At 42.5% G+C, this 24,472-nt stretch overlaps 2 protein-coding genes and 1 long non-coding RNA gene across 5 annotated transcripts in view; 2 read left to right on the top strand and 1 right to left on the bottom strand.

The window, feature by feature from the left end:
* The window catches only part of LOC138751775 (ATP-dependent zinc metalloprotease YME1L1-like), a 41,832-nt gene extending 20,846 nt beyond the window's left edge, over positions 1 to 20,986 (bottom strand). Inside the window, exons 1-9 of the mRNA XM_069914550.1 lie at positions 20,810 to 20,986; positions 17,157 to 17,285; positions 11,119 to 11,287; positions 4,507 to 4,608; positions 4,313 to 4,419; positions 4,079 to 4,229; positions 734 to 817; positions 184 to 270; positions 16 to 102 (exon numbers count right to left, since the gene is read on the bottom strand). Of these exons, the coding sequence (XP_069770651.1) occupies positions 16 to 102; positions 184 to 270; positions 734 to 817; positions 4,079 to 4,229; positions 4,313 to 4,419; positions 4,507 to 4,608; positions 11,119 to 11,287; positions 17,157 to 17,285; positions 20,810 to 20,839 (946 nt within the window). The 5' untranslated portion in view covers positions 20,840 to 20,986. The remainder of the gene's footprint in view (positions 1 to 15; positions 103 to 183; positions 271 to 733; positions 818 to 4,078; positions 4,230 to 4,312; positions 4,420 to 4,506; positions 4,609 to 11,118; positions 11,288 to 17,156; positions 17,286 to 20,809) is intronic.
* LOC138751776 (uncharacterized) lies at positions 5,785 to 12,183 on the top strand. Its single transcript, XR_011350174.1, has 3 exons — positions 5,785 to 5,922; positions 10,849 to 10,958; positions 12,000 to 12,183. It is a non-coding gene; the product is annotated as an uncharacterized lncRNA (long non-coding RNA).
* Positions 20,987 to 21,029: 43 nt separating the features above from the next.
* Positions 21,030 to 24,472, top strand: part of mastl (microtubule associated serine/threonine kinase-like) — a 98,305-nt gene continuing 94,862 nt past the window's right edge. For 2 of the 3 annotated variants that reach the window (XM_069914546.1, XM_069914547.1), the window contains exon 1: positions 21,030 to 21,249. The gene's annotated coding sequence lies outside the window, so the exon portion shown is untranslated. Of the gene's footprint in view, positions 21,287 to 24,472 lie in introns of all 3 variants that reach the window. The other variant, XM_069914544.1, reaches the window with a different exon arrangement.

The raw sequence follows: 24,472 nt of genomic DNA on the forward strand, positions 1-24,472 counted from the left end.
TTTTTAGCTGCATACCTTTAGGTAGTTTGCCTCCCAAAACAGTGAACTTCTGAGGGTTTTTCAAAAATTCAACCACTTCTTGTAGTTCATTTTTTGCCTCTTCTACCTGATAACAAAAATCACCACATTTTAAAATGAATTTCCAAATTCAAAATACTTATCAAAGGTCCGTGTATATGCTACCTACCCCTTTCACATGTTCAAATGTTACATTTTTCATCTGTATGGGATCCACTGCTGCATCTAGTCCTGATGTAGTACGAAATCGCACTGGTGGAAAGAATGTTGTAAAAGTGAAATACTACTTCCCTACATTTCTCATTTCAAAACACATTGAATCTCAAATACAATATAAAAGAGTGCTCCTGAATTATTTTCACCCCACTGAATACTTACGAAGTGTATTTTAATTTAGACAAACAGCATGGTAACAGGCCCTTATGGCCCATGAGTCTGTTCCACCCAATGACATCCAACACATTTTGAATGCTGGGAGGAAACCTGAACACCCATAGGAAACCCACGCAGACATGGGGAGAACGTACAAACTCCTTAGACAGTGCAGGTTGTGAATCCCAGTCCCATAACAGTAATAGAGCTACACGAACCAGTACAATAAATATAGAAAATATTTTCGAAAAGGTAATGTAATTAAAATTATGAAACCAATTATTTCTCCCTTTCAACTTCACACAGAATATTATAAGACCAAAGTTAGCACATAAATATTTACCAGACAAAAATGGTGTTCTGGAGAGTCCATAAATTCCAAGCAACAGAAGAAACAGAAGAACCAGTCTTGTTCTTCTTAAGGAATCTAAGGAGAGATAAAAATATTTAAGCAAGTGAACTATTTAACAGAACTGTGATGGAAAAAGTGTATATGAGAAAATCAGATCAGAAAACACTGGCAAGATGTTTTATTCCTGGCATTTTCTGGTTGGAACTTTCATCTTTTACCTGACTGGCTGCCATCATTTTGACTATTCCTTTTGAAGTGAAAAAATGTTGAGGCCCATATTCTACATTTTCATCAAGCTTAGTCATCCATATGGCACAGAACAGGCCCTTCCACCCAACTCGTCCATGATGACCAAGTTAGCATTCTAAGCTAGCTCCATTTGTCTTAATTTAGTCCACAATTTTTTTGCTAAGCCTTCTATGAATGGTGTTGAGGTACAAAGGTAAAGCAGGGTTGAAGAATCAAATGGCCTACTCTTTCCCCCATTTCTTATGTTTTCAATTAAAGATTGTTGCTCTGTATAATAATGCATTATGGTCTAAAATGTGAGATTATCAGTTCCTAATGATGCACTCTGGTACATTTTAAAAGAAAATCATTTTTGCTGGTTGGAGTACCTAGGACTATCTAATAATTAGAGCCAGGTCATTCAGACACAAAATTAAAGACTGTCCTATGCCATAAATGCTGGAAATTTGAAACTCTTCTGGAAATAGAATTCATGATGGGTATACCCAGGTATAAATTTATAGCAGTAATTCAATCTTTTTGCTAACTCAAGCTGTTCATGAGTATCAGATTATGAAGTTAATTGGCTTATTTTTCCTCTGATATTTCCAGTTCATTCTCTCAAGATATTGCTTAAATTAATTTCCCGATGGATCAAGAAATTGGTGAACGATTGTGCATATATGGGAGTGGATCCATCAGGTCTGAGCCAGTAAAATTATATCCCTGCAGTAACAATCTTAATGGCTTGAATGAAAATTCCACCCCCCCCCCCCCCCCCACCATTTGTGATAGAATTTTGCCACAGCTTTACATTTTGATCATCTTTTTTGCCTAGTTAAAGGTGCTGCGTAAATGTAAGCTATGGTTGTAATTGCTTGCTTGCTTCTTATCCAACTTTTGCTAGCTGTCATGAAGGTTCCTCATCCTGGCAATGAGAATATTGTCCTGTGCATTATGTACAGATGCACCAAAATTCTTGCTTGCTGCAACCAAACAGGTACACTTGTAAAAAAAAACTATAATAGTGAACAAGTGAATTAAAAGAGACCAATATACAAGATAAATAAGAATTCACAGTGATTCTTGTGCTTAAAAAAGTGACTTGCTAAAGTGCAGTAATTTACTGTCAGAGCTTGATTCGTGTACCAAGGTTCAAGAGCCTGACTGTGTTTGGAAAGAAACTATTCTTCAACCTAAAGGGGCTGGTTTTCAGATTTCTGTACCTCTGCCTGTGAGAAGAGGCTGTGGCCAGGGTGACAGGGGTTCTTTAAGTTGTTGGCAGCATTCTTGAGTAAGTGCCTCACATAGAATTTTGCAATAGATGAGAGGTCAGATCCTGTAATGCTCTTGTCGAGGTTTGCTACCTCTGCATTTGAATTACCAAACCAGGCTGTGATGCAACCACTCAGTAAAATTTCCACAATCCAACTGTAGGATTGTGATAAGAGTAACTGACAACAGGCCAAATCTCCTCACACTTCTAAGTACTGCACTGGTATGCTTTTTTTTTTAAAAAAATGTTGTCTAGATCCACTGGTTCATTAAACATTAATTGCATAAACACTGGAATATTATCTTCCAAAGATGCTGCCTGAATCAAGCATTTTTAAGTTTCTGCTTTTATTTCTAAAAGATTTTATCCCGTTCCTCCCAATTTCATTGTTAAATTTGCTTTGAAAAGATTTTAACAAAAAAGTTCCACAAACCCCTTTTCCTCAACCAAATTTTCTACTCAAAAAGTTCCTTTTATCATATAAACATACAACTGTTTACAGCGCGGAAACAGGCCATGTCGGCCCTTCGAGTCCACACCGGTTCACTTGAACAACTCCACTAGCTCCCCCCTCCTGCTCTCTGCCCATAACCCTCCAACCCCCTCACATCCAACCTTCTCTTAAATGACAGAAAGGACCCTGCCACAACTCTCTCTTCTGGAAGATCATTCCATTCTGCCACCACTCTGAGCGAAAAAGCATCCTCTAATATTTCTCCTGAAGTTTCCCCCCTTACCCTCAACTTATGCCCTCTTGTTCCAACCTCCCCTGCCTTCAGGGGCAAGTCTATTTACGTCTAGTCTATTTATTCCCTTCATAACTTTAAATACCTCTATTAAATCCCCTCTCAGCCGTCTACGTTCCAATGAATAAAGTTCCAGTCTCCTTAATCTTTGTCCGTACTCTAGATGCTGTAAGTCAGGCAACATCCTTGTAAATCTTCTCTGCACCCTCTCCACCTTATCAAAATCCTTTCTATAATTTGGAGGCCGGAACTGAGCACAGTACTCCAAACCTGGCCTCACCAATGCCTTAAACAGCCGTAGCATCACTTCCCAGCATACCATATGCCTTCTTAACCACCCTGTCTACATGGGAACTCACCTTCACCATAACCCCCAGGTCCCTCTGCGAACCTCAATGCCCTCCCCTTAACTGCATATGTCCTATTTTGGTTATTTTTTCCAAAATGCAGCACCTCGCACTTGTCTACATTAAGTTCCATCTGCCATCTTTCAGCCCACTCTTTCAAACTCTTTCAAACAAACCAAATCCTTCTGTAATCCAAGAAAACCTCTCGCTATCCACCACTCCCCCTATTTTCATATCAACTGTATATTTTCTTAATCAGTTAACCACACCCTCTTCCAAATCATTAATTTATCACATAAATGATAAATAACAAGGGACCCAGCACCCCGCTTGTCACAGGCTTCCAACCGGACAGTTGTCCACCATGACTCTCTGCTGTCTATCTTCCAGCCATCTCTGAACCTATGTCACTATCTCTCTATTAATCCCTTGTGACTGAACATTCCTTATTAAGCTTGCATGTGGAACCTTATCAAAAGCCTTACTAAAACCCATTATCACATTTCCCATGCTCCTACAAAGGCTGTCTTCACTGTGGGAGTATCATGATCAAATTACATTCAGAGGTCTGCATATGAACTCTAATAAATTGAGCCTTTTTTATATATATATATATATATATATAAAAAACAGCAGCAAAACACCATGAGACCAGAGAAAGGAGGAAAAGTAAAATATTCATAAAAAGGTTCATGATGCAAAAATAAAAACACTTAGTAACTACTCCAAACTGACTTACCATTTGTCCTTTGTGTGAGAGCTTGTGCTTTTAAGAAACCCTCTGCAAAGCCAGTTTTAAATGCATCCTGATGAGCCTCAGGAATATTTTTAGTTTTAATCAAACTGTCCAAATTCTCAACTTCTTTGTTTCGGTCTCTCAAAAGAAGTCCCTGTAAACACAGTTTAAAAAAAAAAATTGATGCTTTCACACCAATTCCAAAGTGTTAACGTATTAATAAAAATAATTGCTTACCTTCATAAAAGAAGGAGCAATGGTCTCTCCTTCAACAGGATTCTCAGTTGCTGCAGGTCTCCTTGCTCTTGATCTCAGAGTTTTAAAGCCTCGTCTTTGCTCTTGGACTTGAAAAGATTACAGCTCATTTTATAATGTTTTGCACAACTGTTTATTTTAATACAGATTTTGTCTATAATGCTCAGCATACATACATGGCCACAGATGTAGACTGGAACACAAGGTTGATCGAAACCACGGATGTTGTTGAGAAAGCTTAGACGCACGCAACATTTTGAAGACATTGTTTGAAAATCCTAGAAATGAAAATCAAAATTCAGAACACTATACAAGACATTGCTGAGTTACTCAACTTAATCTATCTTTAAGCATTGGGTAGTAGCCCAATAAATCACAGTTCTTCAAGGCTACCTATTGGCCTCAATACCCCGCTGTGTACTTGGATCCTGTATTTTATCACCTCCAGAACCTAATCAGTGTGGATTAGCCAGAACATCTCCATAACCTTCATCTGCATCTGAGCACCAGTGTGCTGTATATTTAGCTTCCTGCTCTACACCTATGACTGTGTGGCTCAGTATGGCAACAATATCATCTATAAATTTGCTGTCAATACCACGGTAGTGGGCTGTATAAAAAGTGGCAAGGTGTCAGTATACAGGAGGGAAATTGAAAACTTGGCTGAATGGAGTACAAAAAAAACAACCTCTTACTCAATGTCATCAAAACAAGGACCTAATTGTGGACTTCAGGAAGGAAGGAACCAGATGTGGAGAGGGTGAGCAAATTTAAATTCCTGATCATCACCGTCTCAGAGGACCTTTCTTGGACCCAACATACTAATGTCATGGTGAAAAAAAGCACATTAGCACCTCTACTCAGTGATTCACTGACATCAAAAGCCTTGGTAAACTTCCACTACATATCTGTAGAAAGTATGCTGACCAGCTGCATCACAAACTGGCACGGGGAACCAATAACCGAGTGGAAAGCCCAGCAAAAGGAAGTGGAAAAAGGATATCACAGGCAAAGCTCTGGCCACCATCGAAAAAATCTACATGGAACGCTGCCATTGGAGAGCAGCAGCAAATATCAAACATGTATGCCTCCCAGGACATGCTCTATTCTTGCTGCTGTCATCAAGATTCTTATTACCAGGTTCAGGCATAGTTGCTACCCCTCCACCATCAAACACCTAAACACTCAGGCGCATTTAAGAACTTACTTGGCACATCAATTATTACTGAATTTTTTTTCTGTATTTCTCTTTTGTATAAGCACCTTTGTGAAGTACAGTTTGCACTACTGATAAGTATAAATTCTGCCTGGTCCACACCCATAGGAAAAAAAATCTCAAGGTTATACAGGATGTTGCACGCGTTCCTTTTAAGGGGAGGCCAAAGGCTCACGGGAGTGATGTCATAATGCTGCTGTGAGGCCTGGCCGTTCCCCTGGCAACATGCTCCTGCAGCCAGGAACTTGTACATGGTTTGGGGGGGAAGCCCGTGTCTTGCCACGCTGGCTGTTCACTACAGCGATTCAGTCCATCGTGTGGGGGTTGTCCCGGTCTGCTACACCCCCCACCCACCCCAGAATCACAGTCTCTTTGGGTGAGGTTTGGGAGATTGTCTTCGGGATCTCTTGAGCCAGTCGACTGTAAACATGTTGTGCCTGCCTCCAATGTCTAGAGTATATACAACCCCCTCCCTTTTCAGTACCTTGAAAGGCCCTTCGTAAGGGCACTGCAGGGGTACCTGATTTGCCCCGTCTTACAAAGACAAAGCCCACAGCCTTGAGTTCTTGTTGGAGATGGCTGGTTGGCGTCCCATGGGTAGTGGTAGGATGTGGATAGGCTGCTGTAGGACATCCAGGGCATTCAGTGGTGGTTCTGATGTCGTCTGGGATGGAGAGTGGTGTGTCAAAGACCATTTCTGCTGATGAGGTGGGGAGGACTTCTTTTGGTGCAATCTGGAACTTGTACGTGGTTGATACCCAAAAGGACCCATGGGAGTTCATCCATCCAGTTGAGCCTATGTTGCCGTGATTTGAGGGCTGCTTTTAGACGGCGGTGAAAGTGCTCTACCAACCCATTTGATTGGGGGTGGTAGATGGTTGTGTGGTGTAGCTGGTTGCCGTGGAATTTGGCCATGGTCACCTATAGGGAAGAGGTAAACTGGACTCCCCAGTGAGAAGTTATGTGGGAAGGGACACCAAAATAAGTGACTCACTGTGAGGTAAAGGCCCTCGCAAAGGTTTCTGTGTCGCAGGCCGACATGGGCACCGCCTCTGGCCAGCGTGTAAAGCTGTCAACCAAAGTGAAAAGATACCTCATCCCCTGGCTGATGGGAAGGGGACTCACAATGTCCACGTGCATGTGTTTGAACATGTCTGCTGTGGGCAGGAAACGTTGCACTGGGCCTTTAGTGTGCCGATGGACTTCGGCGCGCTGGCATTGTATAGTGGTTTTTGCCCAAAGTGAAACTTTGCGCCAAAGCCCGTGCTGTGTGAACCTGTCTGAAATGAAGCAGATCGTTGACTGGATGGAAGGATGAGAGAGTCCATGAACTTGATTGAATACCCAGTCTCCAGGTCGTGGGCAGGTTTGACCTGGGGTGGCCTGTAGCTGTATCGCGTTTGGTCTCCTGGGTCCAGCGCGAACTTCTCAATTTGTAGTCTGGTGATGGTGGTGCAGTATGCCTGCCTGTCAGCATCTTCAGCCTGGTCCCTGGCAAGCTGAGCTGTGTCAATGCCACCCGTCACTTCAGAGATTGTTGGCCTTGACAGTGCATCAGCTACCACGTTGGATTTCCTCACGTGGTGGAAATGAGTTGTATATTCGGAAATGTACGAAAGGTGCCATTGTGCCTCGCTGACCAGGGGTCCGAGACTTTGACCAGCAGCTTGTGACCCATGTAGGCCTTCAACACTCGGCCTTCGAGGATATACCAGAAATGGTGTATGGCCAGGTACACTGCCAGCAGTTCGCGATCAAAAACGCTGTACTTCAGTTCAGGTGGTCGGAGGTGTTCGCTGAAGAAAGCGAGTGGCCGCCATTGGTGATCCACCCAGTTACAGCACTACGCCCATTGCCTGGTCTGAGGCATCTGTCATTAACAACAGGGGTAAGTCTGGATCTGGGTGTGCCAGGAACATGGCTTTGGAAAGTGCTGTTTTGATCTCCTCAAATGTCTCCGCAAACCAGGTGGGCTCCTTGTTACCTGCCTTAAGAGGTTGAAGAGAGGCCACATGATGGCTGCTGTTCCTGGGAGGAAGCGATGATAGAAATTCACCATCCCAAGGAATTCCTACAGGCTTTTGAGGGTTTAGTGCCTGGGAAAGTTCCAAATGGCCTCAACCTTGTCAGGCAAAGGTGTTGCTCCTTCGATTTGGTGCCCAAGGAAATTGATGGTGGACAAACCAAACTGGCACTTGGACAGGTAATTGATTAGCCTGAAAGTTTGTAGCTGGGTATTTCAAATGTTCTTTGTGGATCTTGGCGTCTGGGCTGGCAATGAGGATGTCATCCAGGTACATGAAAATCCCCTTCAGGTCTCTTGCCATTATGTCCATGAGGCGCTGGAATGCTTGGGCTGTGTTTTTCCAGCTCAAAGGGCATTCTCAGGAACTCGAAGAGGCCAAATGGGGTGATTATGGCCACCTTTTGGACGTCGTCCTGGTGCACTGGGATCTAGTGGTAGCCCTTCACCAGATTGACTTTGGAGTCATGCGGCAAAGTCCTGCATGTGCGTAATGGGGTATCTGTCCAGTACTGTTGCATCACTGAGTTTGCCGTAGTCTCCGGAGGGGCACCAGCCACCAGAGTTCTTTGGGACCATGTGCAGCAGCGAAGCCCATGGGCTGTTGGAACAGCAGACAATCCCCAATTCCTCCATCGTGGCAAACTCGGCCTTGGCTTGGAGATCATCTTGGGGCAGTCATTGCACCCGCACGTACACGGGTGGTCTCAATGTGGTGTTGCACGCCAAGTGCATGGAAGTTGGGGGCCAGTAGACCGGAAAGTCGGCGAGCAGTGCTGTGTACTCGTTTTGTTCGAGTGTGTGGACTCTCAAATGCCGGAAAGTGCACTGGTGCAGTGGGAGGGGGAAAAACCTGAGGGTGGTGTAATTAACCAACCAGCGCCAGTTGAGGTCAACCAGGAATTCATTTGCCTTGAGGAAATCCTCTCCTAGGAGAGCTTGGCTTACTGAGGCACCTGAAAACGGCATTCCTGTTGTGAATGGTCACACATGTCCCATAGATGGGGATGGTTGAACCGTTGGCAGCATGTAGGGGTAGGCCTCTGGCATTGTTCTTCCGCTCAAAGAATATGGGCGGAACTAGGCTAGTTTCTGCACCCGTGTCCATAAGGAATTCCTGCTGGGTCTTCTGGTCATAAAAGAAAAGCAGGCCTTTTCTGGTGCCAACAAATAAGGCCACCAATGACCATCCGGCTTGCTTATTTCCCTGCATTGGACTGGGTTTTCTGCATTGCGGCCCCACTGATGGTGGTGGTAGTAGCACCCTGCTGTTTGGTCGCTGCGGTCGCCTTTGTGCTGTTACTCCCAATGAGCAAATGGGCTGCGCGTGGATGGAGTCGGGTTGCGGAATGCAGAAGAGCTCGTCTGCTTCTCTTGCCACGAGGGGTGGTTCGGCAAAGTCTATGTTGGAGATGGCAACGGCAACATGGAAAGGAACAAGGCCTCAAACAGGAGGCACTTTGCATGTCTGTTTTCAAGGGCCACTAGTTCCTGCATCAGTCCTGAGGGGTTACGATCACCTAGGCCCTTTGTGTTAAGCCAGCTAAGTTCAAATGACAAGCAAAAACCATTTAAATATCATGACAAACAGGGTTACTTTCGCAGCTGTGGCGGGGTCCAGGGCACTGACCACGTGCCAGAACTTAGTGTCCACGGCTGTTATTCCTTGCAGGCCGAACTGTGATTCTCCAAGTTGCAGCCAGCTGCGTGGCTGCTTTGCCCAGAATGGCAGCAAGTGTACGCTTATGATGTAAACCGCCACTGGAGATCCATTGGTGGAGGCCGTTTGGGCTGTGGATGAGTCAGCAGGATTTATCTTGCTACATTCTAAAAATGTTAGAGCCTGTTCGGGGTCACCACTGTAGCACTGCTCAAGCCAGAGCAGCAAGCAGCTGAAATAAATGCTGTCCACACCAAGTTAACCAGTAACTACGCGAGTTCCTTTTTAGGGGCAACGACAGGCTCACAGGAGTGATGTCATAATGATGCTGTAAGGCCTGGTCATTCCCCTAGCAATGTGCTTCTGCAGTCTGGAACTTCTGCCTGATGGGGGAAGGAGGGGGGAACCCCTTCTGCCCTGCTGTGCTGGCTGTTCACTACGGCGATTCAGCCCATCGGGTTGACCCAATCTGCTACAATGTAATATTTGTACTCTGACAACAAATCTGAAATTTAAAATCTTTCATACAAACTGAAAATCATTGAAACTTTATGGGTAAAAAAAAACCATGCAAGTTTTCGTCAATCACTTTAAATCTGTGGCATCTTGTTATCCAATTGAAGATTTTCAGTCCTCAAAAATATAGCACAGAAACAGGCCCTACTTCCTACCAACCCTACACTGATCATTTAGCTCCACTCTTGCTCATATTACTCCAACAAATTTTATTCTCAATATTCCATCAACTCTCCTCACATATTATACCATCCATCTTCCAAAGGCTACATTATACTACCCCTTGGTTATTTCACACATCTTTGGATTAATTTTGTTTTTTTCCCCCATTTAACTGACAAAACCACTCAGCTTTCTCCTCACAGACTAACACAAGGCCACTTTTGTGTTAAACACACCATATGCAATCTTTATTATGTAACTTTAAACCATTTGTATTCATTACAAGGGAGAGAATACAAATCGTCATGTCCTATGGAATTGCACTGCTAACAGCATTCCACCCATAAACACATGCATTTAGTAAATACCTTTTACTTTCTGCCACTGAACCAATTTAGGATCTACTATGCCTTTCTCATTTAGACTACTGGCTTTAACTTTCTTGATGAAAATTGTCATGCAACACATTATCAAAAGCCTTGCCAAAATTAAAGCAACCTATATCAATGGTACCCTTCTCAAATTTGATTAAATTGGTGGAATGTTTTGTAATAACACTATCTTCCCTCAAGTCCATGCTGATTGTTCTTGATAAATCTGAGCCTTTGACTCGATTTCATTTGCTGGTATTTCCCCCCTCCCCAATACCCTCTCTTTTCTATTTTACCTTTTAATTCGCTCTTTACATTTGCTTCAGTCCATGTTATTTGTTTATACAAGGGTGGCACGGTTAGCACAATGCCATTCCAGTACCAGCAACTAGGGTTCGAATATGGCTATGTCTGTAAGTTATTCATTCTGCGTCTGCATGGGTTTTCTCCTGGCACATTAGTTTCTTCCCACCCTTAAAAAGGTACTGGGAGCGCAAGTCAACTGGGTGTAATTGAGTGGGGCTCCTGGGCCGAAATTTAAATAACAGACAACATCTCACTTTTGTTTAGCTTCAAGCTTAATTAAGATGCCCTGGGGCTGGGATCCTTCACACACCCCCTGCACATACAATAGTCTACAATTAAAGACAAGGATGAAGCCCAGACGCAGGACCTCCAAGGTAAGTCAAGCTTCATTGCCTTTGCATGGTATTTTCCTTCGGTAGAGTGAAAGGGAAAGTAGCAAATTAATTGACTACATGGTGCCCTGCACTTTATAATGCAAAAAGTTGTTCAGTGACCATTTTAATGATGTACGAAAAAGGGAAAAAAGTCACTTACCATGTTTATTTTCAAAGAAAGACTGTGATGAAATGTGTGATATTTGCCATTGGGATGAACCAGAGTTAGAGCCAACTGGAGACAAACATGGAAGTAATCTGCCTACCAGTTCATCGAGCTGGCTGCTTTTAAAATCAGACAATCCAAAATCTCTCAGGTTACTCAGAGGCTGAAAACAAAATATAACAATCTTTTCAAAACCTTTTTGTTTTATTTTGTATTACCTTTTTATCTTACTTAACCCAGCTCTTTTTAAACCATTCAGAATATATACTCCACACTGGATCCACAGGTAAACTATAATACTAACACCAGTACAAAACCAATCCCAGGTAACAGGGACATGCTGGTAGTCCCTGAGAACCAGGGCACTTGCAAAATCCAATTGAACCTACTCCTGTTTAAACTGATCAAGCGATATTTGATGCATTTCAGGGCTGCAGACAATTTTTTTTTAAAAACAAATTCAATAACCAGCTTTGTGCTGTGAATAAAGTCTTTGTAATATTTAGTGTTGAGATTTCATTTAGATTGAGATTCAATTAAATCCAAAGCCAGAAAATCAAATTAAATTCTAAAAGAGAATAGAAGTATTTTGTCTCAATGCACTAAATATCTAAAAGTTTAAAAAGGGGTGTGGACAAAGCCACACTGGTTACTATGGCAGTTTTAAAAAGGTTGATTTTAAAATGAGCTCCCAGAGGAAGCTACAGAAGCAGTTACAATGACAAAATTTAGTCAGAAAAATAAACAGGGACTCCAATACACATGCCCACCCAATCAGAATTTCCTTATCAATAATTTATCTACCTTAAAAAAAACCACAGTATGCTTCACTTCATTCTTCTTTAAAATGGTGCTTCTGTGGCAACCCCTCACAGTGCCTCACAAAATCAACGATGAACACGACAATCCAGCAGGCTGCACGAGGCCCGCAATGCTGACGTCCAATTGGCCACAACTAAAGGAGCCTTACTGGCCGAATAAGGAAATGCACCAATCAGCGCTGAGGGGGCTTTGCCCACGCCCCTCAGCTTGAGGATAAAAGCAGGGCTGGGAGCCCAATAAAGCTCAACTGGGGTTTGTGTCATTCTTTCTGAACTAACCCATAACCTCTCCTGTGCAATAGGCTCTGCAGAGCCATAATAGCTTGTAGCAGCTAGCTACACTTCATTATTTTTAAACACTGATTCTCACATAGGAAGGCATTTAGACAGGTATATGGATATGAAGGGTTGAGGATATGGGTCAAATATAAGCAGATTTTCCATGCTGGAGAAACTTAGAAGGTCACCACATACTTTAGAGCAAAGACAAATATATATTTCAGTTAAGCCCTTCAAGGTTTGCAGAAGATGTCGACAGCCACCCAAATAAAATGGCAGCAGAGGAGCATAGGCCTACAGTTAAGTAGTAATATGTGGATAAGGGCATGAGGAAACAGGGAAGGGGGATAGCTCTGAATGGAAAGGGAAGGGGGTGGAGATCTGGAGGAAAGGCAACAAAGGGATAGGAGAGAGGAAGAACAGGGAGTGGCCAAACAGAAACCAATGTTAATGCCATCCGATTGGAGAATGCCCCGATGGAATATTTGGTGTTGTTTCTCCAATTTATGGGTGGCCCTAATTTAGAAGGCATGAAGACAGAGGCTAGATTTGGACATACAGCACAGTAACAAGCCATTTCAGCCGTCAAAACCGTGCCACCCAATGAATCTACACCCCCATTTTGAAGGGTGGGAGGAAACCGGAGCCCACAGGAAAAACCCATGCAGACACAGGGAGAATGTACAAACTCCTTACAGACAATGCGGGACGACCCTAGGTCCAATTACTGGCATTGTAACAGTGTTGCACTAATCACGCCACCTTTGATTGGTTTGGTTGGCGGGGGTGGAAGATGGTATGTAGAGGTCAAAGGGGGAAGGTGATGGATAAAGGAGATTGGAGGTGGGGAAGAAGGAGGAGGGTATTGGTGGTCAGGGGGGTAAGGTAGAGATGTAATTGGAAAGTTGTGCAGGGAAGATGAGATGGTTGGGGGTGGAAAGAAAGGGGAAGCTCAAATGAGTAGACAGAGTGGGGAGGTGTGAGAGAAGAGCTAAGGACTGGGGTAGTGGTGGGGGGAAAATAATGAGCCTGTGGGATCCAGCACCGGAGGTATCCAAAGTGTCAGGCCCAGAATACCAATTTGGTTGGCATGAACAAGTTGGGCCAAAGGGTCTGTCCTGTTATGGTGACCATTTCTAAAAGGGGCAAAACCCAAAAAGCAGACAAGTTTAATGAAGTTGTCCAAACGCGAGTCAGTTTTTAAAAAAATTACCCTAGGTGTACGAAACTCTTCAGGAAATATTAAACATGCAAAGTACATTTTCACCAAAAGCAGAAAAGTCTGGGGATGAGCTGATAAAATTGCTGTGGATTATGAAAGAATAAATATTTAACTGAAAAAGAGCATTTGAAATGAAAAAGGGATTGGGTGGGATATGTAATGTCATCTTCGTTTAATTCTAAGGCTAGAAGGGAGACTATTTTAATATAATCTTCCAATTAAAGTTCAAAATATTGTCACAGACCCTGCAGGCAGATGTAACATTGTAAAATATTTTCAGAAATTTGAAGAGTTTTGATTTTGAAATTCTATTTTAGCTTTTTCCAAGAGTGAATCAGTTCTTGAATATATGGTCTCGTCAAGGGATTCTTAATGTTGAAGATTGTTATAAAAGAGGTTAATTAATGTCATTTGAGCAATTGAGAAATAAATTTCATACCACATCATACTCTTTTTTTGGTATTTCCAGTTAAGAGCGTATTTGAGGGATAAACTTGGACCAACTATGTTTTTGCCTAGTTGTACTGAAAAAGAACTTATTAGGAGTGGGATTATCAAAAAATTTATTTCTTTACAAGCAGGAACTTCTAAATTAGGATTAAATAAATCTAGGCAGAAATGAGAAAAAGACTTAAATATTATAATTGATCAACAAACGTGGGAAAATTTATGTAGGGACTGCATGACAAATACTATTAATGCAAGACAGATTAGTACAATTAGTCAACTATATCTCACACCACAGAAGTAAAATAGATTGAAATAACATCTATCAGACCAATGTTTTAGGTATGGTGAAGATGTAGGATCTTTTATACATTCAAAATGGTCTTGTCCTAATGCAAGGCCCTTTGGGCAACTCTCTGTAATTTTTTTGAAACAAGTTAAGGAATTGTTTTTCCGCAAAGTACTGATTTATTTTTATTAGGAAATATGGAAGGTACAAAACCTAAATTCAAGTTATCACTATTAATTTGAATTTGTTAAATTAGTTTTAGAAGTAGCAAGGAAATATATTGCAATTACTTGGAAATCTGATACATCTTTGACTATGCCAAGGTGACATGCTGAAATTCAAAGGTGCATTCATTTTTTTTTAATTACATAATTTAAGGAATAAGTATTCTGTTATTACAAATTTGGCACCCTACACCCAAATAATGGGATTAAATTTGTATCGATATCCTTCTTATGCCTCTAGGCCTGCTGGTTTCTCCTCTGTATGACTGTTAGGTCTGGTGATTTGTACTGGACGACACTTTTCTCTCCAATCCAAAGATCTCTTTTTTTCCTTTATTCCTTCAAGATTTTTTTCTATCTTGTATTGTTTTTTTCAAGGGGGGGTTGGGTGAAAACCATGTACGCAATCAATTTTTTTTCTTCAATATCTGTATTATTATAAATATAATTTCTGCATGTATGGAGTTTTAAATAAAATTTTCAAAGAAAGAATATGAAGAAACCATATTTGCAGCCAAAAGATTGAAACTAAAGATTACTGCTATAACAGTCACTAATCAGCTTTTCAAGTTCAGGTCCCTGTACTACAGGAAGGATGCGTTAACAATACAAAGAGTTAAGGGATTCACCAGGATGTTACCTGGATCTGGAGATCTGCACTTATGAAGAGAGATTGAATGGGCTGGATTTATTCTTACTGGAGAAGGCAGAAAGTTTATAAAATTATGAAGGTATAGATAGGATAGACAAAATCTTTTTCCCCAGGAGTGCATAAAACTAAAGAACATGGCTTTAAGTTGAGAGGAGTGAAATTTAAAGGAGATCGGAGGGGCATTTTTCCCAAAGAGAATGGCCAAGCTTGGTGGTCACAGATTCAATTGTGACATTTTAAAAGCATTTAAACATGTACTTCTAAAGGCTTACAGGGACACACCCCTAATATAGGCAATGGAAATAGGGCAGCTAAGCATCTCAGTCACCAAAAACATTTGTTCTCTAGGTTTCTCCGATTCCAATTCCAGTAGCACCAATGAGACAATATCTGAAATATTTTGGTTTTCTTATCGGTCTCTTTATTCAGAAGACATATACACATGTTGGAATCATATCAGGTTCACTAGACTCGTACCTGAAATGGACAGGTTAGATCAACTGGATTTTCAAAGAGCAAGAGGCAACTTAATTAAAACAAAATCCTAAGGGGTCTGGAGAGCAAGTGTGAACAGGAAGTTTCCTCTTGTGAGAATCTAGTATTAAAGGTTCCTTTTATTTTCACATTATTTTACATTCAAAATGTAATATGCATGATATACTTAACTTTTTTCTGCCGTAAGGCAAACAAAAAAAATCACCATGAGCATTGCCTGATGCCCCTTCCATAAGGAGAAAGAGAAGCAAAAGCGAGTCCCTTCTGAGACACTGCTGCCTCTGTCTCTGCAGCTGTACAGATTCCAGTTCTAACCATCAGCAACCTGGGTTCCAGATCCAAACGTTCGACAGAATCAGAAAACCTTCAGTGCCCAAGGCCCTTCGGGAGCCCTTCTTGCCTCAACATCCTCTCGAATCCCTGTTCCAATACCTGGTTCCAATGACCCTAGTTCCTTCGACCTTAAATCACCAGCAGCCTGTGCAATTCCTTCAACCTCAAGTCACTAGCAACCTGCAAGTTATGTGGGTCCTTCAGCCTCTCTGGTCCACTGCTGTGGTCATCATCCTGTGGTATGGTTTCCTATGCTTTTCCTTCTCAACAGGGTGGTGTTTTCCCCTTATCTGGTGCCCTGCACTGGTCCACTGCTTCCCCAGAGACTGCAGTGCTCATGGTATGCTGCCGAGCACCAGCACTGCCATCTTGGGCACAAACTTGCAACTGCAGGATTATTAAAAAAGTTGGCTCCTTTAACAGGCTGTTTAAATAGACATCAAAAATAACTTGGCACTTTTTTTTTTAAACTGGACATTCTTTTTAAAAAGGCCAAACATTCTTGATAAGAAAATTTTTGGGATTGGGTGGGAATGAGTAGCAGAGTCATATTGATTATATTGAATGGTGAATCTTATTGATCTCTCCAACTGATGTACAGGTTTGGAGCACATTCTACAAAAAGTTCTTCCCTGGCCCCACATCCCAACCCAATGCATTCTACAGTTAGAACATACTCATTTACATTTTCTATCCCAGAAGATGCTTAATGCATTCAAGGTGACGTAGAATAAACAAAAGCAATGGATGAGGTAAAATGAAGAAAGGGTTATGTATATGTGGGGTATAAGCACAGAGACTTGTACCAAATAACATACTCCCAATGTTAAAAATACAATATAGTGCATTTATAAGTGGCTTTCTGATTTGATTTTTAGATATTTTGCTGAACAATGCACACTTCTCCACAAGTGGTTTCACTTCATATGCATGAAATCCCATTTGTTCCCACATTTTTGCTAAGCTATCAATATTCTTCCAGGTCACAGCTATAAACCAATTTTCCTATTTCATCTGTGAAGTAGCAGTGTACTGTCAGAGAAGATTTTATTTTTTAAAAAGGCACACTTAATGTGTAGAAACCATAAGTGCCCTCAGCTCAGGCACAAGACAATGATGGACTTTTACTTTCTATGGATGCTGCTTGACCTGCAGAGTTTCTCCAGCACTTTTGTGTATTGCACCAGATCCCAACATCTGAAGATTTTCTTGTTTACCTGTTTTAACAAATAAAATTTTTGATTTAAAAAATTTACATTGTAAACATTACCTCATTAACTTGATCATGCTCTTGGGGTACTTCTCGTTGAAGATACTGTATGGAAGCAGAACTAACCGAAGTTGCTGAGCTTTTAAGAGAATGGAAGGTGCTGATCAGCTGACTAAGAGGAATGGTTACCTAAAAAAAATGTATTTAATTACAAAATAGGCCAATAATAAAACACCTAAAGTATAACAAAGACTAAAGTATAACAAAGGATAAAATTAATGTATAATAATTTTACAAGACATAATTTATTACAAATTTTAATAATGAATTTAGAATGTTGAAAACAAATGTATTGCTTTAAAAGCAGGAGTGTTAAATTTTAATGAACACTAACAGATTAAAAATATCCATCCTGCATGAATTTGTTGCTCAATACATAAAAACAGAAAATAGATGTGAGTGGCCATTTGGCCCTTCAAGCCTACACTGCCATTCATTATGATCATGGCTGATCAGTACCCGGTTTTTGGATTCTCCCCATACCCCCTAATCCCCTTGGCCACAAGGGCCAAATCTAACCTACACTTAAATATTGACAGGGAATTCCACACATTTACCACTCTCTCAGAGAAGAAATTGTTCCTCATCTCAGTCCTAAAAAAATTCCCCCTTATCCGTAAACTATGGCCCCTGGTTCTGGTTTTTCCCAGCATTGTAAACAACCTTCCTGCATCTAGTCTGTCTAAACCCTTAAGAATTTTATAAGTTTCTATAAGATCCCCCCTCAATCTTCTAAATCCCAGAGAATATAAGCCTAGTCTATCCAACTTTTCTTCATATGCGAGTCCCTTCATCCCCAATATCAGCCTAGTGAAATTTCTCTGCACCCCCTCCAAGGCAAGGATATCCTTCCTCAGATAAGGTGACCAAAACTGCATGCAGTACTCCAGGTGTGGTCTCACCAAGGCCCTGTCAAACTGTAGCAGGATCTCCCCACTCCTGTACTCAAATTCTCTCGCTATGAGCGTCGACATACCATTGGCCCTCTTCACCGCCTGTTGCACCTGCACGCTCACTTTCCACGACTGTTGCACAGCAACACCCAAGTCTCGCTGCACCTCCCCTTTTCCTAAACAGATACCATTTAAATAATAATCCTCTTTCCTGTTCTTGCCTCACATTTATCCACATTATACTGCATCTGCTATGTCCTGGCCCACTCATCTAACTTGTCCAAATCACTCTGCACTCTCCTAGCATCCTCCAAACAGCTAACTCTGCCACCCAACTTCATATAGTCTGCAAATTTCGAGATACTGCTCTCTATTCCCACATCTAAGTCATTGATATATATCATAAATAACTGTGGCGCCAGCACTGAGCCCTGCGGTACCCCACTGGTCACTGGCTCCCATTCTGAAAAGAACCCATTTATTCCTACTCTTTGCTTCCTGTCCCTCAACCAATTCTCTATCCACCTTAATACCATACCTCCTATACCATCCTCTTTAAGTTTATATGCTAGTCTTCTGTGCGGAACCTTATCAAACGCCTTACTAAAGTCCAGACATACCACATCCACTGGTTCTTCCCATCCACTCTACTGGTTACATCCTCAAAAAACTCTTATTAGATTCGTCAGACATGATTTCCCCTTCACAAAACCATGCTGACTCTGTGCAATGATACCACTACTTCCAAATATACTGCAATTGCATCTTTAATAACCAATTCTAGCACCTTCCCTACTACCGATACATGAAGCTGAAGTTGGCATCAGACTGATAACTTTTCTAATCAATGCTTACAATGTCAAAAACAACTGCATTTATTGATAATGAGTATAATGTTCAACTGCAAAGTTCTTATTTGTAGCCAAATGTATACTTTTGTTAAAAAAATCTCCAAAAGTATACATTAAATTCATCTTACACTATTAGGGTGTACTATTTTATTCACCCCCAGCTTACATCTACTCCTAGATTCTATATTCATCATCACATTAGGAGCAATTTACAGTGACTAACTACCAATCTGCACATCTTTCCCAGATGAAACTCAGTCACAGGACCAACTTCATATCTACAGCAGAGGTCAGAACAGAACTATGAGGCGGCACCTCAAGCTGAGCCACTTTTTCTGTTCTCTTGGGTTAAATGTGCACTTGCAAGATTTTAAATGATAAACTCATGACACAAATGGGAATTTGGGAAGGCAAGAGATAAGCAACTACTCTGACCAATAAGGAAATACTGAGGTTAGCCAATGTCAATGAAGAGAAATATAGTTAACATTTTTGGGTGATGACATGTTCATCCCATTCTGATGAAAACAGTGATAAGCTTGACCTGAGCTATGACTTTTTTTTCCTATCCATAGGTGCAGTCACCAGTGCTGTGCCTTTCGTATCAGTAATTGGGCTGAAAGGTTTAGATGGGGGAAAGTGCATAATCTATGCAAATTTATTCTTGGTAAGGTTAGTTACAAGAATGTTTAGCAGTTACAAAAGTCCAGCAGGCCAGTTAAGCAATTTGTAAAAGATTATGAGTTAAAAAAATGTGGAAAATCTGTTCTTGAAAGACAAACAGAAGTTTTTTTGCTATATGTTTTGGTCAAAGAACTGTGCAATTGTGTACAGCTTTAGTTTCCTTATCTGAGAAAGGATAGACTCTAAAGTTCAATAGATTGATTGGTGGCATGATGGCAAAAGGCCCAAGAAATTAGATCAAATTGACTTGGTTGAAGAGTGCTTGAGAGAAGAAATGCTAGAAAGTTTTGAACTGGAGATGATCCACTCAATTGAGAAATGGCAATTGAAGAATGAGAAGAGGATGCTAATCTTTGGCTATATCTTTAAGTAACAACAGCAACATCTGATAGATTTTTGAGAAAATGAATTAAATGACAAGAAATGCCATAATGTGGTGGTTATACTTGCTAAAGGCTAAATTAGCAGATTCAGGAGATGTACAGCCTACACTTTATCAAAAACATTCACACACCCATCTCCAATTTACTACTAATTAGGAGTTACTCATTGTGTGCCATGTTTATTGCCACCTGAATGCACAAGTACAACCTGACAAAGCAGCATTCTCCAGTCCTCAGTACAAAACAGCCAGACACAACACATACAAACAATGCATAGGCAGGACTTTTTCCATGTACACAAATAAATTTCAGTCAAAACTAAAGCTATTGAGCTATGAATTCTGCTTGAGAAAACCAAACAGCAATTTTTTTTTTAACCTGCAGCACTGTAATTGAGACAAAAACATTTTCAAACCAGGAGGCATACACAAAGCCAAGAACTGTAAGCCAATGAGTCCAATTATTATGGGGTAGTACTGAACAAGAAAAATAGCATAATTGAGCAGGATGGACTTGGCTCCTAGTTTAGGAAATCAGGTTTGACAATTATTCAAGGGGCAAAATAGATTAACGTGACATCATAGATGTGGGATGTCTGGGGCACGAAAGGACTTTTTGGCAATAAGATCTCTTAAAAAAAACCCACAAGAACCCGACATGAGAATTTACAGGATAGAAGGTCACGTTGGAGGTTTGTTATGTAAAGGTGGACGATAAAAAAAAATTAAAAGAAGCACGAAATAAGGAACATTGGAGCCCGAGCGATTTCTCCACATCGACAACATGTCTGCCTTTGAAGGCCTGTCCAAAATGCACATCAACTCCACCGGCCATTCGCTCACCTGCGGCTGAAAAGTTGACAGTGAAAACATTTCAAAGCCCGTCTCAAGCCAACTCCAAGCTGAGGGGGAAAAGCTCCGCTCGGAGTGGGTGCTGGAAGATCAGCTTCACCCCCGCCCCCCGGCGCCCCACACAGACCCTAGTGAAAATGGCTTCCTCTCTGTGACGTCCACGCACCGCTTCACCCCAGCCCTCGGTCACTGCTTCCGGGTTAAGCCTGACGTCATTGGCACGGACGTCGGAAGTGTCTTTGTCACCACGGGCAACCGAAGAGACCATGTTCATCTTCCATCAGAAACCGTGGTTCGAAACCGAGCCCCACTCACCACTTCAGGCTAGAACTCAGACGACCCAGCCCCGTGGTGTGACATCCGTCAGCGAGGCTAAACGAGAGCCTGCAAGGAACCTGACCTGATTCCCAGAGGGACCCCGCTCACACGGGGTACAAAGTGAAGCTGCGCAGAATAGCATTCAATCGTGTATCCCTCCCCGATGAGCTCGGTGCTCGCTTTGAGCAGGGGTCCCGTCAGTCGCTCTTGTAAACTGTAGCGCCTGGGTAGCCCTCCTGGGACCCGGGTGCGATTATTGGGGCAAAGGTGCTTCAACTAAAGGGAGATTGTAGCGTGGATAAAAGCTCTCACGACTGGAGGGAGAACAGACGGGTTTTTTTTAAGCTTATAACTGAGGGTAGTCTTCAGCAGCAGTCTTCAGAAGGGTTCTGGGTTTAGGTGGGCAGAGCTGGGAGGCAGGGCCAGCCATCAGCACAACACCCGACCAATGAATCCCAGTTCACTGCATTCACCCCTTCCTGAATGAAGACAGAGAACATGGGTTCAGAACAAGTGGTTAAAAAAATATACAGTAATTTACGTTTTTTTATTTTATTTTTTACACTATGAACCATACTGACCAAAATACACACAAACATTTCCCTCTTGAATATACACAGTGTCATTTTCCTCCTTCACCCCCCAGTAATTTACAAGTTTAAACAGTCCAGGGTTCTGGAGATCCTGGTGGAACACTTTAGCACTGGGGGGCCTTGGACTTCTTGGGTATCCTAGTCCCCTTGTGAGGGAACAGAGGTGGGTTGGGTCTCCGGCTCGATGATGGAGGGGGGTGCACTTTCCTCCTGAACTGGATCCCCCGAGGCCCTGACTGGGGTCGGTGAGAATGAGCTCCGTGCCTCACAGAGCACTTGAGGCAACAGACCTTCTGTTCCAGGAGATTCCAGGTCCCCAATGGAGATAGTGTCCTCCCTGCCATAGGCATGGAGCAATTTCACCCCTTCCTCCAGGGGTTTGGTCTTGCTTCTCCTTATGTGCTTCTTAAAAGGACTGGATTAGGAGTAGTGAGCCAGACTGGGAGTGTAGTTCTCAATGTCGACCTTCTTTCAAAGGTGAATAGAAACTCATGAGGAGTAGCGTTGGTTGCGGTACATAGGAGCGACCGGATAGAGTGGAGCACGATGGGGAGGGCATCCTGCCAGCATGAGTCTGGAAGGCCTTTTGACTTCAGGGCCAGTTTGACGGCATTCCAGACCGTGGCATTCTTTTCAACCTGCCTGTTCCCCTGGGGATTGTAGCTGGTAGTTCTTCTGGACGTGATGCTCCTCGACAGCAGGTACTGACGCAGCTCGTCACTCATAAAAGATGAGCCCTGGTCCCTATCAATATAGCTGGGATTATCGAACAGAGTGAAAATTGAATCTAAGGCCTTCAAAACAGACAAAGTGGACATGTCTGTGCATGGAATGGCAAATGGGAAGCAGGAGTACTGGTCAATGACAAATAAGAAGAAGGTTTTCCCGTTCATGGAGGGGAGAGGTCCCTTAAAATCAGTGCTGAGCCGTTCGAAGGGCCTGGATGACTTGATCAGGTGCACTTTTGCGGGGTGATAGAAGTGCGGCTTGGACTCTGCGCAGACCTGGCAAAACCTGGTCATTTCCTGACGTCTTCTGCAGAGTAGGGCAGATTGCAAGCTTTGACAAAATGAGCCATGGGGGGTGACCTCTGGATGGCAGAGCTCATTATGCGTAGACTGCAGTTGGCCAGTGTGTGCAGAGGCACAGGTTCCTCTGGACAAGACATCTGGAGGGTCATTAAGAGCTCCTGGTGATATCATAATTGTAGGTGGAGAGTTCGATCCTCTACCTAGTAATTTTGTTATTCTTGATTTTTCCCCTCTTGATGTTACTGAACATGAATGCAACCAAGCACTGGTCAGTGAGGAGTGTAAATTTTCTACCAGCTAGGTAGTATCTCCAGTGCCTTATGGCTTCTCCGATGGCTTGAGCCTCCTTTCCACCAATGGGTTCTGGAGCTCGTGCCCTTGTAAAGTCTGTGGAAAAAAATTCAAACAGCCAGCCCACCTGATTGAGGGTAGTAGCCAGGGCTATGTCTGAAACGATGCTTTTCACTTCAAAAGATACATTCTCGTCCACCACATGCATGGCAGCTTTCGCTATGTGGCTTTGGAGGTAGTTAAAAGCCATTTGGGCTTCAGCCGAGAGGGTGAAGTTAGTGACTTTTAAGAGGGGGTGAACCTTATCAGTGTATTGAGGGATCCACTGGGCATAATATGAGAAAAACCCCAGGCATTTCCTCAAAACCTTTGTGGTCCTGGGGATGGGGAGCTCTAACGGGGCACATCCTATTGGGATCAGAACTAAAGTTGCCATTCTCCACCACGTAGCCAAGAATAGCCAGATGTTTAGTCCTGAACACGTACTTGTCAGAGTTATAAGTGAAGTTAAGGGCTCTCGTCGCATGGAGAAAGTTCTGGAGGTTGGTGTCATGGTCTTCCAAAGTGTGGCCACAGATGGTGATGTTATTGAGGTAGGGGAAGGTAGCCTTCAACCTATACTCATCCATCATTCTGTCAATCTGCCTCTGAAAGGTAGAAACCCTGTTAGTTATACCGAAAGGGACCCTCCAGAATTGATAGAGACAACCGTTAGTCTCAAATGACGTATATATGGATGGTCCTCAGAATGGATTGGCAGCTGGTGATAGGCAACTTTCAGGTTGATGGTTGAATAGACACAATACTGCACGATATCATTCACCATGTCCAAAATTCGAGGGAGTGGGTATGCATCCAGACGTATATACCGATTAATGGTTTGGCTATAGTCATTGTCTAGCCTGGACTTGTTTTCCCCCTTAACAACTACCACTTGAGCTCTCCACAGGCTGGTGCTAGGCTCAATTATATCCTCCTCTAGCAGACGCTGGGACACCGACTTTATAAACTCTCGGTCTGCTGAGCTGTACCTCCTGCTCTTCGTAGCTATGAGCTTGCAGTCTGGACAGATTCGAGAAGGGGGAGGGGTCGATATTCAGCGTGAAGAGGCTGCTTGTGGGTTCTGATTTTAGGGGCCCTCCGTTCCGGACTGTTACGGGGGGAGAGGACCAGAATACTGATGTCCCGCTTTTAAAGTGACACAGGAAATCCAGACCCAACATCACCGGAGCACACATTTCATCAAGAATATACAACTGAAATTTACTGAATTCCCCACCTTCGAATGACAGATGTAATATACATTGTTTTTGTACATGCGTAGAAGGCGAATGAGATGTGAGAAATATGCGGTAATTAGAAGGATACATCTTTGAATTAGATTTTTGCAGTCTGTGAGTCTATGAAACTCTCAATAAGGC

The sequence above is a fragment of the Narcine bancroftii genome, chromosome 1 (assembly GCF_036971445.1).
Source record: "Narcine bancroftii isolate sNarBan1 chromosome 1, sNarBan1.hap1, whole genome shotgun sequence".
Taxonomy (NCBI): Eukaryota; Metazoa; Chordata; class Chondrichthyes; order Torpediniformes; family Narcinidae; genus Narcine; species Narcine bancroftii.